At 40.3% G+C, this 16,139-nt stretch overlaps 1 protein-coding gene and 1 pseudogene across 1 annotated transcript; one reads left to right on the top strand and one right to left on the bottom strand.

Moving 5' to 3' along the window:
• The first annotated feature begins 92 nt into the window (after positions 1-92).
• On the top strand, positions 93-11,328 carry LOC111322565 (transmembrane protein 39A). The gene is made up of 8 exons (XM_022925689.2): positions 93-355; positions 583-763; positions 3,844-3,927; positions 5,606-5,760; positions 6,732-7,059; positions 9,427-9,611; positions 10,002-10,122; positions 10,967-11,328. The coding sequence occupies exons 1-8, from the start codon at positions 180-182 to the stop codon at positions 11,180-11,182; spliced, it is 1,446 nt and encodes a 481-aa protein (XP_022781424.2). The 5' UTR covers positions 93-179; the 3' UTR covers positions 11,183-11,328.
• A 1,199-nt stretch (positions 11,329-12,527) lies between these two features.
• Positions 12,528-13,538, bottom strand: LOC148725814 (uncharacterized; annotated as a pseudogene).
• Between the last annotated feature and the right edge of the window lie 2,601 nt (positions 13,539-16,139).

The raw sequence follows: 16,139 nt of genomic DNA, 5'->3' as shown, positions 1-16,139 counted from the left end.
ATAACTTCAAACTTTTTCATCTGAACACCTTGAATGGCATTTTCAGGGAATTTTCCAAGAATTTACGCGAGACTGCGTTGATGCATACAGCGGGCATCCCCAAAAGAGTTGGAGCAGACGGCTGACTTTGTGGTAAGTGGAATAAAGAAACATTATAAGGAGTGAGATCGTTAATGTAGATGTTTGGAACGCTGCTTTGGCCGTTCATCCTCTATCTGGTAGCCAGCTCTTCCATTCTGGATCATATTTTCCTGTGGCTGTGTCGTTTGATGCCGGGAGGGAGAAAATTTGTCACCGTCAAGGCGAGTTGCCCGTCGAGCATACGAAGTCTTCAGAGCGCTGTACGAGGTTATCGGTGAGTTTCATCTCATAGCCAATCTTTGTTATTTTCTTAGATAATCTTGTTTATAATTTGTTAAATCATTCTTTTCTAGTTTAGAGTGTAACGTCTGCAGAAATCGAAAGCTTGATTACCCGCGTGAAAGAAGAATTCTCGAAGAAACCTAACTGCATGTGTCCATTAGTTCGCGCGACTGGATAATGAACGCTAAGTTTCGCTTTCGTTTCATTTGTTTTCCACAGAAACGGATCGCCCCCATCTTCCAGTGGAATACATTCGATCTCTTCATTGTTAACGATCCCTCCACTCTACCACTATCCTCATCCTAACTTGCCTGTGTTTACCTCAATGGGTTTCGAGGTTTTATTTTTTTGCTATCTTGTCAGCGCGCTTATACTTCAACATGTCAACATCTACAAAACGGTAGGTGCTCTTAATGTCGAGTAGATTTAATTCTGTTCTTAACATGAATGGAAGCGCAATATATCGACTTCTCTCGACCCTAAAAAAAAATCGATTGATTGTCTAAAATTAGCGTCTTTCGACTAATTATCCCTCTCCCGTGTGTAGTTTACAAACTGGTTATCTCCCTATTCCTACACCAGGTGTTCCAATTCATTGATTATTGAGCAGAAGCTAGAAATTAACCTTTGACAAGAGCGCACGCTCGATCCTTGTTCAAAATATTAATTGGGGTGGTATTCAAGTATTTCGTACATCGGTAAATGTGAAAACACGAAAATAATTATTCCCGTGCAGTGTACCATTATGATTTTTAGTCACCTATCCCCCCGTGGGTAGCTGAAGGAAATGAATTATGATGCTAATTGTCGAGTAGGAAGGGCGACAACACACTATTGTTCTTTTTCTTTGAACCTGTCAAATAAAATATACGTGAGCATACTTTTCAAAGATGAATGATTTGGTCAACTATTTCACCCATAAAACTGCATGAGTAGGGTATTGTTGTTTAGTTTATGACTGAAAATTCGTAGTGTTAGATGCTTGGAGTTCACTTGTGATCTCTTCTTGGATTATTTTATGATGGATGTAGCTTCAAAGGTGTAAAGATCCATTGAGCAGATGTTTCTGACTTCAAGTTGTAAAGCTATACAGGTTCCAAAATTGTAATCAGCTTGTTGCCAATGTGACAAAAAATTGACTGTTATGGATAAAAATTTGAATGTTTGTCACCAGCCCAGCAGGTGACTTAATTTAAGTATTGCCAGTATTCCTGACGTTAAACTTAAAATGGACTCAAGAAGTGAAATGTCTAGCATCTCATCTTTTTTTATTTATAGACTTGTGTCTTTCATGAGCAAGAAAGTGTTTTTCATAAAGATATGTCTTACACCCTTTCACCCTGAGATCTCATTAGAAACTACTTGTCACTCTCTGTCTTACTATTCTTATGATGTTAGTTTGGAGAACTTGGTATTGGATCTACCGGTACTAATAATTAATATTTGTATGAAAGTGGTCCTCATATTAATGAACCCTACTCATGTAACAGTGGGAGTAAGGCCTGAAAAAAAAATTCAGGCCCATATGGGATTTGAACACATGACCTCTGTGATACTGGTGCAGTGCTCTACCAACTGAGCTAACAAGCCAACTGTGAGGATTGCTTTCATACATTTCATGAAACTGCAATACACATATATGATTTTCGTATATTCAAATTCATTATTATCACTTCGACAGGTTCAATGTGAACCAACATAATTGACAGCTCCCAGTTGGCTTGCAGGGTTCCCTACTGTGAGGATCGCTTTCGTACATTTCATGAAACCACAGTACACAGATATAATTTTTATATATTCAAATTCATTATAGTTAATATTTTTATTTTTTCCTTGTTCTCATCACTTGTCTGGTTGATATTGTATTAAAAATTTTTCATCCCCACACGAGGGAGTGTAAAAACATAAATTTCAGACTCATCGTTCATTGTTGGTTTGTGAAAAGGTATGAATTTATTGATTGTTCACAACAAGAAAAACACAAAAAAAGGGACTGAAACCTATTTTTTCAATAGTGATTTCAGGCCTTTTCTCCAGTCCTCCCCAGAGATGGAGACATAATATGCTGTTAGTCCTCTCTCCTTTGAAATGCATATTCTCCAAGCTGTTCTCTATATATTTCCAAAGGAAATGACCAGGAGAATTTGTCTCCCAATTGTGAGCTTCTAAAGTTGGTGATCATTTCTTTTATTCTCCTAGCCTTTAGTTTTGATTCAAGGTTGACATATTAGAGAGATTTAACACTGTGTTCATGTGAAACGTGAATGGCAAGATTGACCATGTGACCTTGTTTTTCCCGCCATTTTTTTCACGTTTGCCGGTTGGGCTTAACTGTTTCTACTTGAAAGTAACCAGTCTTGCATTTGCCGTGTACATAAGATTTTATATACTTTTTCTCTCACAGAGTAGAAGTCGATTGCCAGAAAAAGGGCACTAATTACTATTCCTTGTAATTCATACAAGGGTGACTTCAAATCTGACATGACGTGAGCTCACGCGAAGCTAAAGCAGCAAGGTTCACTCTATTTTATGCAAAATGTGAAAGGGCAAGCTGATGTTTGCTGTTTCATGTAAATGCGATACTAAATCTCTCTATTGTAAGGTAACATCAGAGGCCTGTCATTCTCAGGGACCATAGGGTTAATGAAAAAGATAACCTTGTAGTCTGGTCATGCTGGTGAAAGTGGTCCTTGAAAGGACTGTTGTTGATGGCATGACTGATGTTTCAGGAACCCCCCAAGGTGAAATCTCCATCAGAGTCCGGGAAGCAGTTGTTTGTCAGTTTAAAATTGTTACAAGTCTGGATTATATGAAATGATTGTCCAGTTTTGTTGTGATGTTAGTTGCCATAGCATTCAAGTACCATAAATTGGTTGTGATACACCAAATTTTGTTTTGTTGGTAAAGTTCGGTCATCCTATCGAGTTCATTTACTAAATTAGTGTCATTTGTGACTTGTTTATACAGTACTGATAAATGTAGATATCTGTCATGAAGAGTCTGTTTTAAGATAGTGAAGCAGCTTTCAAAAGACATTCATTGAAAATAGTTTAAAAAATTCACCCAACTAATATTAAATGTAATTTTTCTTTTGTTTTTGGGGAAAAGAATCTTTTCAAAATTGTGAATACAAAGCTTACACTTGGACAACTGCAGTTGACATCCTCTTATATTTCTAAGATACCAATGATTGTCATTAGTAACAGACCTTTTCAGGACTACTCTCATTTAGACAATTACAAAATACAACTTCATACCACCCACATCTCTTAGGAAGATACAAGTTGCATGTAATGTGCAGCTTATTACATTTGTTAGCTGTCAATATAATGCATTAGATGTATCTGTCCCAGATTTGTAATAAATGAGGTTAAAACTTCACATTTCTTAATTTTCATGGGTTCACTTTGTGATGACTTGTGAAGCATTTGTGGCGGTGTTTAATTTTTGTTTGACTAAAAATTTTTTTTTTTATGGCAGAACATTCACATGGTTGACATCCACCTTATGTGGTTCATTGCCATTTTCCTGAGTCGCAGAGTGGCATGGAATGTACTTGGACAGGTAAACTGAGGGTGAATTACATAATAATCATGATGTCCATTTGTCTAAATATTAACTTTCAACCTGAACATTGATATGTATATTCTCCGTACTGTTATCCATATCTCTCCTAAAGTGCTGGCAAGGAGATTTTGTATAACAATCAAAAGCTTCTTTAGATTTGAGATAATTTCTTCTATTCCCTTGACCTTAATGTGTGATTCAGAGGTGATATTGTAAGGAGAAATTAGATGCTGGTCACTCTTATTGGTTGAAGGGTGAACAGGCTCTGGGTTAAAACTTTCCCTGATTTTTGGTTACTTTTCTAAGTGCTCTATGTTGTGCGTGAATCTTTTCTTGACTATTTCTTTTACCTGTACACATCAATCTTTTTAGAAGTTGTAACCTTTTTCAAACTCTGCGATAGCATTCCTTTCTCTGTGTGTGAATTGGAGAGAGAAGAAACATCCCTATTACTCAATGTTTGTTGGGAATAAGATTGAGTCTTGGCCAGGGCTTTAATAAACCAACCATTTTTATCATAACATTTATCACATTAAATGCTTTTGCAACATACCTTCAATCTCCAAATGCTGTGAAGGACATGCCCTTCCCCTCTTTAACCCTCTGCAGGGGCATAGCCAGGATTTTTCAAAGGGGGGGGGGGTCACAGGAGGCTACTCACCATTTACACCGCTGCTCTCCCGCGTATATCAACAGGCTCAGTCATATTATCGCGGCATGAAGACTCATATCAATGGCTTTTACGGCCAAGATATTGTCATGGTGTCTTTGCCACCTGAATATTGTAGGTTGTTTGCTCTAAAGAAGACCTACCAAGGGGGGGTCACGGGCACCCCAGGACCCCCCTGGTTATGCCCTTGCTCTGTACCCTAACTTCAGTTTGCATATTCTCCATACTGTTCTTCACACATTTCCCATGGTACTGACAAGGAGAATTTGTTAAACAATCAAGAGTTTCTTCTTTTGGTGATCATTCCCTTGTTCTCATGACCTTGATGTTTGATTTGGTAATGGGACTATGAGGAGAAATTCAATACAAGTCGCTTTTAGGTGATAAAGGGTTGATAAACCCACCTGCTCCCTTCTCCCCTAAACAAAGAATCCTATTTGAAAACATGGAGGGAAAAAAAAAATGTTATGATAGATGGTCCTTTTAATTGAGTATCTTAAAATCAAAGGTAAAGTGAAGACAAACAACTAGCCAGCTTGTATTTGAAAGCCTGATTTTTTCTCTGTTTCAAATATTGTAAGTTATTCAATCAAAGAAATGCATTCTGTGTATAATATTCTTTAAAGCTGGGCTCAGATTTAAGAGAAAAAGAGAGTTTCACATTTTTTTTTTCTCAGTGAGTCAGGAGTAAGCTATCCATCTCACCCATGTTTACACAAGTCCTCCTTTGCACTGAGCCCCTTATCTTGAAACCATGGAAATTTATGACTCTCCCCCCCCCCACCCTCCATTGCTTTTGAGAGTTTTCACAGGTTTTTGTTTTCATTGGTCAAATTGCTAAGTTGTTTATCCAAGGCGGGGGGGGGGGGGTCATTGGGTTGATGTGAACCCCTTCCTTCAAATCAGCATGCGTTTAAATACTAATAAAACTCCAGTCTTGGAACCTTAATTGGAAAATCCACCCTATGTCCCTGCATTTTTTAAAATTTATTTCTTCTTTTACAGACACTAGCCTCAGAAGTTCTATACACTGTCAAATATTTTGCTAATGTCTTCCTGAAGGGCGTGGCACTTCTATCGCTTGTATCAGGCTTTGTATGGTTGTCATGGAGAATTATTCAGCAAAACAGTATTCAGAATTGCCTTTTTCTTTGTTACCCGTGAGTATCATAACTTTATTATGTTCATGTCTCTGTTGGGGTTGAAATTTTTTTAAGGACGAGCCTATATCTCTGAGTAAATTTCTTCAAGAAGTCGAGAGCTTCCTTGAATACCATATTTCTTCCAATAAGTGCGCAGACGCTTGTTTAAAATTTCGGTGCAAAGAAGGGATGCTTATTACGAGGAGGGCGCTTAATCGAGGGGGGCACTGATAGCTAACCTGCAGAGCAGGCGTAATTTTGGCGAGCGAGTGCTCAGTAATTTTTTTAGCGAAATATGGCCGCCATCTTTGATTTTAATGGCAGCGGAAGGCTGGGGAGAGGAAGAAATTTGTACTAAGGGGGTGAGTGACAGTCAAAAGTAAGGAGAAGGGCTGGGGTGGTCACGAGTGGAAGAAAAAGAAAAAATTTCTGAGTCCATCAGGAATCGAACGTCAGACCTTCAAATTCCGTGCTCCGATGCTCTACCCCTGAGCCACAGAGACTCCTTTATCCCTACTAATTTGAGAAAGTGACGGGTTATTTCAGGGGGGCTCTTATTTTAAGTTTTGGCCTAGGAGGTAGGCGCTCAGTTATTCGAGGAATTACGTTAACTCTCCGATTAACAGTTGTTCTTGTATGAAAACCTTTTTACTAGTAAGCTTTACAAACTTGTTAGTGAGGATTAAAATTGTGCTCAAAGAAGAAGTTTTCTGCGTTTTTCCTGTTTCTTTGTTAGTGCTGTTTTCTTTCTGCAAACTTAATTTTTCGGGAGTTATTTTCCTCGGATAACAGTTTATTGTTATGCACCATTTACAACATCAACATTTATAACATCAACAGTGTATACAAAAGGAAAAAATTCCATCAAATAAAGAGAAAAATATATATATATACAATACGCAGCCAAGATAAAATATGCTCTAAACCCTAACTAATTTCTACGGTCGAGTCATTAAGTGTTTAATGAAAGAGATTGTCTTGTTTTACAGGTCAATAATGTACATATTTACCTTTGGCTTCACCCTGGACCCCCAGGGAAGTAAAGTAATGCTTAAAATAAGCCCACACCAAGAGCTAGGCCCTTTATCACAGCTACAGCTACTACAGAGCAGCCTGCTGGATGCAAAAAGTGTAATGGTGAACGGAAATTCTAAACAGGAACTACCAGCTCCTCAACCGTGTTCACTGCCACCGGATGCAGTGCGATATGAGACAGAATGCCTGAGAACCGATTTTAATCTTCGAATCAAACAGGTTCTCTTTCAGTCACTCGTGTGCGCTTATTATGTTGGATTTATTCCCATGAAGTTCTCAGAGGTGAGGATTATAGCTCGATTCCGTGATAGTCAGTGACGAGTTGAATTTTGTTAGATGCTTTATTCCAATGATCCTACAAGTTTTTCAAGGTTGTTCGAGGGATGGATGACGCTATCCACTGAATAAATCTCTGTCCGTTGGATAACATGGTGCGTTTTGTCCCAATAATATTTATCCCAATAATATTTATCCCAATAATTTATCCCAATAATAATTTATCTTTTGGATGGCGGTATCAGTCCTGAGCAAAACTGGGTCACTTTATTCTTTGTTCTTTCCTTTGCAAATCCTTCATTCGCTCGAGAGAGTAAGTAACATAATAAGAAAGATGATAAATTTTGAGCTCGGTAAAGAAATAGAGATAGATGTTGTTCATCTTGTTACGAGCGAGGGGCAAAGAAAAAATTCTGAGTCCCATGAGGAACCGAACCTCAGACGTTTGGATTCCGTGCTCCAATGCTCTATCGCTTAGCCTCAGAGACTCTGTGGTGGAGTGAGTACTAGCTGAGCCTCAGAGACTCTGTGGTGGAGTGAGTACTAGCTGAGCCTCAGAGACTCTGTGGTGGAGTGGGTACTAGCTGAGCCTCAGAGACTCTGTGGTGGAGTGAGTACTAGCTGAGCCTCAGAGACTCTGTGGTGGAGTGAGTACTAGCTGAGCCTCAGAGACTCTGTGGTGGAGTGAGTACTAGCTGAGGTTTAAAATGCGCTTGAGAATTAACGACGACGTCGCTGTAACAGTGTGTAGAACAACAACAAACATATGAAACATATGTGTGAACTGCGGTTATGAGACGTATATGAGCACGATCCTTCGCAGTAAAGCACTATTTAAGCAATAGTGAAAATCAGACCTGAAAAAAATTTCAGGCCTGTACGGGATTCGAACCACTGACCTCTGCGATACTAGTGCAGCGCTCTACCAATTGAGCTAACAAGCCAACTGGGAGCAGGCCATCAAATTAATTCGACATAAACCCGTAGATGATAAATCAAACAACAACAAACATATGTGTGAACTGCGGTTATGAGATGTATATGAGCACGATCCTTCGCAGTAAAGCACTATTTAAGCAATAGTGAAAATCAGACCTGAAAAAAATTTTCAGGCCTGTACGGGATTCGAACCACTGACCTCTGCGATACTAGTGCAGCGCTCTACCAATTGAGCTAACAAGCCAACTGGGAGCAGGCCATCAAATTAATTCGACATAAACCCGTAGATGGATAAATCAAACAACAACAAACATATGAAACATATGTGTGAACTGCGGTTATGAGACGTATATGAGCACGATCCTTGATTTTCACTATTGCTTAAATAGTGCTTTACTGCGAAGGATCGTGCTCATATACGTGTGTAGAACGTTTGTCACATGTGTACCTTGAATGACTGGGAATGACCGTCGATGAGAAACTGACCTGGACTCCCGCATATGCTGGAACTTAAAACATCATTTTAAGGTCATTTTGCCTTCAGTGACTTATGGTCTTATACTATGGGGATCTTGCTGCAATTCCGACTTATTTCATTCCCTGGAAAGACTTCACTGTAGGGCTGCGAGACTTATTTTTAATTTGCCGAAAGACATGGCATCTGCTGATGTCCTACAACGGGCCCAATGGCCGACTCTGTCTATTTATTATAAATCAGACATTTTTATCTGTTTTCATAAAGCTTTCCACGATAGGTTACCTGCTATACTAATCGATCTGATTTTTAAGAAACGAGCCACAAATTATTCAACTCGGGTTTGCGCTTCCTTAATTGTTCCACGCTTCAACACGCGCTACATGAAAGACTCTGTCGCGTTTAGAGGCTCGGTCCTGTGGAATGCAGTAACCAACAATTGTGGTGCCCTGACAAAAAATATTTCATATCGTTACCTCAGGCTAAAGCTTAAATCTCCAGTTAATTTTATTGAATTCAGTTTTAAAATAACGTCTGCATCCACATGTAATTTTTAAAAAGATGACTTTGTATATATTTAAATTTACGTTTACAATTCCACATTCGTAAGCACCGCTGGTTTAAGTTTAGACGTTCTGTACGGACCCCTAGGTTTTAGTTTTTAGTACAGTTAGTGATTAGTTAATTGCAAACGACCCCACAAGCTCATGTAGCTTTAGCACTCATCGTTTTAAAATAAAGGCAATCTATCTATCTATCTATCTATCTAGCCGGCTAATACGCGAATTCTCTGCATCTCAGTAATAGAGGATGGAACCGCGAATTTCGGAGGCCTGGGGCTCGGCCTTTTTTCTTCACGCTCGAGACAAAGGAAAAACAAAATTCTCTTTATCGACGATTGCATTTTAAAAGGTATCATTTTTCTGATGTATTTATGCCAGTTCTTGGTCTTTTTACAGCAACATTATGTGTATTACGACATGTGGTGGGCCTGTCAACACACGCTTTTCGTTTGGCTGAGCTCTCTTCTAATGTTAATGATGTTCACGTTACCGCTGAACTATTGCGACGCCTTACATAAGTGTGCACTGCATCTTGGGGGATGGGAGAGATATCCCTGCGGTCACCGCGATACTCCACATGTGTAAGTTATATATCTAGCTTAAGATATTGTTCTCATTTTAATGCTTGCAAATCCTCTCAATCTTGAACCATTCTGATTTCCTTTTCTTTTGTTCTTAACCATTTGGTGTGTGTCTACCCTACCGAACGTTTATTTCCAAGTTTCATTATATACAAAGGCGATTTTCCGTTATGTAGAAATGTAGGTCTATGGTTACTTACACAGCAGCTCTTAAAAATGCGACCTTCAACCTGCTGTTTACCTGACGGACTTTTGGGGGCTCAAAGTCAAACTAGCAAATAAGGAAATTAGTAAGAACCTAATTTTAAGCTTCAGCTTCTTCTTTCCGTTAGTTCACGACTTTGTTAATCGCTGACTTGATAAATGCTTTCTTTTGTCACCACCCCCTAGATGGTCAGCATTAACAGTATGGCCTCAGGGGGTCCTGGTACGGCATGGTAAACTCTTATACAGAGCACTTGGTATTCACAATGTTGCAATCCCAGGGGACGCGCATCATGGGAGATTTTTCGTAAGTATTTAAACTCTAAGAATTGTTCAGCAAGTCTGTTTGCTGCACGCCTGGCTTTATTTCAACCCACTTGTGGATAATTTTCGAAAGGCGTAGACTCCCGTCCGTAGAACTGTCAGGGAGCAGTGCTGGTTGATTCGTTTACATTATTGCTCTTTGTTTCCAAAATGGTCCAATATCAGTTCCACAGTAACATGACTTCCCTGCCCCACCTCACCCCCCATAAAACAACTTGTTGCCGGAAAAAGGGTAATCGAAGACATTGCGTCGCCTTCTCAACCCTTATTACAAAGGTAATTCTTCTGAAGCAATAGGATGCACACGTGAGCAAAATTCGCCAGAGGGATTGGTTCGTTCAAGGTCCTCGTGCGATCTTCGAGAAATGAGACTTAAGGCGATCCAGTCTCTGAATTAATCCATTTAATAGTGGCTGGTGAGCTCATGTGACTGAGTTGCATGCGATAACAGACATGGAAGTTTGTTCCATAGTTCGCATTGTTCCCTTTTTTATTCTGGATTCCCTCATACACTTCAGCCTACTGATAACGGTGAAGGTGCTCTTTGGAATTTCAAAACGCGGTCAACATCATAATAGTCTGTGAATAGGCTTCCTAGTCGAGGACGGGGGCCAAGGGGAAAGCGGGAAGAAAAAGAGCTAGGGGGGTAACTCCTAATCCCCTACCTCCACCCCCTGCTTGCCACTTCACTCGAAGCCAATTCCTTTCCATCCCTATTTCATGTGAACGTTTTGTTGGCAGAAACAAAAATTGGATGGAGATCGGTGGAAACTTCGCTGCGAGCTTATTTTCCGTCGATACTGATACGCAGTAACTCTCTTTTGCAGTTCATGTTCGAATCTCCTTTGCGACTCATCAACTGGATGGCAGCAGTTCTGTTGTTACTCGTCTTATACCAGCTGTTTATGATAACAAGGTCCCACTCTTGGCACCAACTTCTTTCAGTCACAGGCCTCCTGACGTTTAATTACCTGATTCTCTACAGGCTCTTCCGGGATCGCTGGGCACTTCAGGCGGTGGTGCGAGAGAGGACGGGAACTTAAGCCCCTAACTATAGACCCACTCTTTTGTTCAGTATAAAGTGCGAGAATGCGAGTAGTTACAACTTGTTAGACAAAGTGCAGGGGAACATGAAGATTTTATACCACCAGTCGTATAAACTTCTATAGTTGTGAGCAATTCAAGTTTAATCAGTTATTTTCCATCGATATGGGTTATTTTGACTCGGCAATTCACCTCTTGAACTCGGTCTCTTCTTCTACTTAAAAGGGTCGCCATTTTGGTGTAGGTCCTTCTCTTAAGGAAAACGAAGTATCTTGGCACTGGATATGTGGGGACGAGTGAGGAGTCGGGCTAGCGACGGTAAGGAATCAGCGGGACTAAGGAGAATGACCCCCTCGTCACTTATTCCCAGGACCCCGCCGTTTTTAGCTCGGCCGGTTTCAAGCGGCTCAGAATGAAGTGAGTGAGACACTTTGCAATATACACTTAAAGACTTTTTTTCGCTAATAGTATTGGTTATGAAGTCGAACCAAACGCGGGACAGGACTCTATAGTTTGCAGTAGTTCCTTACACGTAATCTTTAGATACCGATTCCAAAGTTATTTATTATAATTTATTTTCCGCAATCAAGTAGGAGTAACAAAGGCTTTTGTAAGAAAATAATGCCTATCATTCCAAAAGGCGTTGCTTATCTTGAGAACCTGGTTCTTTAACAACCCTCCGTGAAAAATAGCTTTACAAAAAGATGGTAGAGGAAGTTGCAAAAGATCCTAGTTTTGTGAACTTTGGTATTCGCGATAGACAATAGACGCAGAGTCGTTTTTGAAATCGCACTCGCCATGCCAGCGACCTGCTTGCCAAATGTTTTGTAACTGATCGCATTTCCGCACTTTATTTCGTCGAAGTAAATGTAGGACAAGGTCTATTTTAATCAGTGACTGGTAATTTATAGAATAAAAATGCTTTAAAGGTGCTTGAGGTAGCTGTTGTTACGTGTGCTAAATGTATTGCATTTTGAGCTTCGAAGAACGGTCATAATGCTAAACCTTTGAGGTGTTTGGTGGATAAGTTCAGCTTCTGCGGACTTGTTGCTTCCTGGGTTGAATGGAAACCAACATTCCACATTGCAATTTGACCTGGAAACAGCGGAAGAGGAAAAGCTACCCTGCCACTCCAATGTAATTTATTCGTTGGTTTATCAGAGGGTAACTGCAGTCATCTAATCTTTATGGTATTTCATCAGCAGGTGTATGCTTTTACTAGAATAACAATTGTCAGTAGTATTCATCCTCACAAGCACGTATCTTATTTACTCACCTTTCAATTATTATATCGTTTCTCACAAACACGATTTATGCAAATAACTGTCTTCCTGTAATGCCACGTCACTTATCAACGACGTTTTGGTTATTATTGTTTACATCTTTTTTTGCATGTTCAGGGCTCGATATCTCCACAGTAGGAGCCGAGACATCGACTTCCTCGTTAATTGAGACAAGTTGTCCCAAAGTAGTGGAAACATCAGATCCGTTTTGCGTAAGACCGACAGTAGTTTGTTCAGTTTCGTTACTGATGTCGCGTGGACTCGAATGACCAATCCCTTTTGCAACCATTTTCAAAGTTGATGATAACTCGTCTTTGCAGTGTAGTTTCTGGCAGTCGCCCTTTTTCTCGATCAATCGAACAACATCCACTGTTTCTTCGAAAACTTGGGTCAGTATGGTTTTTTTGAAATCGGTCTCTTGGGTTTCTGTAGTTTGGTGTGAGCTTTTGAAGTTCTCCTTGAATTCTTGCAGCAAAGTGACACTGTCGGTAGCATGTTGGAATTCAAGTTTTCCGTCAAATTTCTTCTCGTCCTCTACCACACTGTTTATGTTTCCACCCGGTCCAACAGCCTTAGCATCACGACTTGGTATTTTAGAGTCTCCTTCATTTGCAAGCGTGAAAACATCTCCGAAGTTGCAAATTGCCGCCAAGAGAGTTTCATCACGGTACAAGAAGTGGAATTCCAAATCTTCGTCGTAATCCTGGAAATCAAACACCAATTCATTTAGGTCATGTAGGGGCTTTCACAAAGCGTTGTCCCATTCAGTCGAATCCTCGACTGTTTTGGTATTCTGGGCGAAGCGGAGCACATGCTCTAGAGCTCTGAAATTCTCCTGTACAATGTCCTATTCGGCTTGCAACGCGTGCAATTTCGCTTCAGTGATTTCGCAGACATTCGAAACCAGCTTATTTCGGTGATCCGTAATGGATCGCAAGAGTCTTTGGGCCGCAGCTTCAATATGAAAAATGGTTCGACTACAGCCTTCATTCACGTTTACTACAACTAAGTCGATGTCAGTTAACGTTTGCTGAATAGCAGAAATAAGGTTCGCTGCTTCCTCCATATGCATTTTTTACAGAGCTTTTCAACAATTTCATCAACGGCTGCAATTATCTTAACTTTGGGCGAGCTTGTATTTATACATCCTCGGAGACCCAGGGGCTGTGGGTCGAAGTTAGGGCATGAAGAGCCCCTGGGGACATTGTCTTACAAGACTAGTTCCAAACGGTCGCAGTCGTTCTGCCATCTGTTTGGTGCCAGAAAATCTTTGTGTTTTTCTGCCCACAGAAGTGTACTTTTAGAGTCCTTTCGTGTGTTTTAATACGGACATAGACAAATAGCTCAGTTGCTCGCTATGTTCGTTTGGGCCGTGTGACGGAGATTTGCTTGAGGTGAAAAGTTTCAGTCTCAGCACACAATGTAGGAGAAATCGATCAGATTGTCCGCGAAAATCTTACCGAAAATTATACTGGGCAAGAGTACCATACAACCCCATACATTAATTATGCATTCAGTCTTTGTTCAATTAAAACGATAGCGTTAACAATAGAACTCCGCAGAGACTAGTAGTCTTTGTTTTCAAAATTTGGATTTTTTTTCTAAGTCTTTTTTGAAACAGGGTAAATTTGGCGCGTTTTGGCTTTGCAAAACGGAAAACTCAAGTAATTTTCCAGAGGTTTTTAATTTTGAAATATAACTGAATGTTCAGTTTCGCTTTGAAAGCGTAAAATTGGCCGGAAAATAACGTTAAGTCAACGGTCAGGCTTTGAAGTTTGTCAATGCAAAGTTTAAAGGTCGGCACACACGAGGGGACTAGTCCCAGCGACCAGTTTCATGCGACTAGTCCCTTCGTGTGAACTACACATTTCTGTGGTCGCAGGGACCAAAATTTGGTCCCTGCGACTGGTCGCACGAATTCAAACTGGTTTGAATTCGTGCGACCAGTCGCAGGGACTTGTCGCATGAAACAAATGTTTGTTCCGGACTGGTCGCACTGTTTGTGCGACCAGGCCCTGCGACTAAACGGTAAATAAGCCAATCACGGGTCAGTATGATGCGTAACTTCCGGTATTTGTAAACATTGCAGTTTCTATGAATTTTCCCTGAATTCTAGATTTCTACAACTGGTGAATAAAATACTATTTCTAGTTTTGTAAACATATACAGATGTCTTGGAGCCGTTTTGATGGAATTTTTACCCTATTTGACTCTGTGTCTGTTAAAAATAAAAAACAAAACAAAACAAAAACGGAACACGTAAAAGCATGAATCATCCGACTGAATAAGTGTAGTTCATTTGCGTTGATGTTTAATAGTCCAATTTTGTTTTCGTGTAACGCCCCAAACTAAGAAACATCTTTTGCCTCTTAATTTTCCTATGTTCTTGTGCAATTGAGTGCCGTCGTGTGAATGCCTTAAGGGACTAGTCCCTGCTACCGGTCCCCTCGTGTAAACCCTTCAAAGACTTGTCGCCGGGATTAGTCGCACGGACTAGTCGCAGGGACTAGTCCCCTCGTGTGTGCCGACCTTAAATAAATGCTGTGTCTTACCTGTTCTTGTGGTTTTGGTTGATTCTTTCATTATCCTTTCGTGTCCTAGTGATGAAAATTGTTCGTGAAGGCCGGTGCATGCAGCGATGCAAAGAAACCTTTGTATCTAGTCTTTCTGGACTTCATAAGGTTGGGCGATATGTTCGATAATGTTTCCAGAGGGATTGTTTCCGTAGTGCTGACGCCACATATATTCTTGTAGGTAGCCATCGAAAAGTCCTTTGGATGTTCCTGTTTGGGGCAAACCTCGCTTGATTCCCCACCATGTATTTTCGATACCCTGTGTGTGCGCTTCGGTGAATTCCGGCGCATTGAAGCCATTCCATCGCAACCCTTTTTTGAACATCGCCACTCGTACCCGTCTCGCAATGAAGCACGTCGCGTCCAGCTGAGTTCATTGCTGCACCCAGCTCGAGGACATTTTACCGACGTCGCAAGGAGGTTGTGATCCTTACACCACTGTATGCACCGGTCGTGATCCGATAATATTCGAGAAAGTCGAATAAAATTCAGTCTCTCCATCTCCGAGTTGTTGTTCTTCTTCCTTCTATCTTCTTCTTTCGTTGATGTTATTAGAAAGAGGTACGAATAAATTTTGTTTTCTATGTGGTATTTGGCCAATCGTAGAGAAGAAGAAATGCATTCTTTAGTGCAAAGGGGACCTTTGGTGCACTATATCAATGCACATATTGTTATGAAATTTTTTTACTGAAATGTAAAAGAAACAGTAGCGTTTGGAGAGGAACTCCTAATTGGTTTGCGTAGCATAGTGGTAAGGTTATGGTTTGATAATGGTCTGATAATAACGCGTTGTCTGAGGAGGGACGGTTCAAGGCTCAGCAGAACTGCCAAGAAGGTAAAAAGAAAAGAAAAGAGAAAAAAAAAACCGAGGAGAAGTTAGGAACAAAGGGGAGAAGGGAGAAGAACGTAAAATAGGAATGGAGACGAAAAAGCCGCTTTCAATCAATTTCTCTTTTATTGAAGCAGTAAGTACTTAGTAGTAATGTATATATGCTAAACCCATGGGAATACGTCATTGTCTTAAAAAAACAATGGGGTGCATACATAATCAATGAAATTGAATGCATAATTAATGTATGGGGTTATATGGTACTCTTTCC

This window comes from Stylophora pistillata, chromosome 8 (assembly GCF_964205215.1).
Source record: "Stylophora pistillata chromosome 8, jaStyPist1.2, whole genome shotgun sequence".
Classification (NCBI taxonomy): Eukaryota; Metazoa; Cnidaria; class Anthozoa; order Scleractinia; family Pocilloporidae; genus Stylophora; species Stylophora pistillata.
Note: the sequence above shows the minus strand (reverse complement) of the source record. Positions and strands in the feature narration are given on the sequence as shown.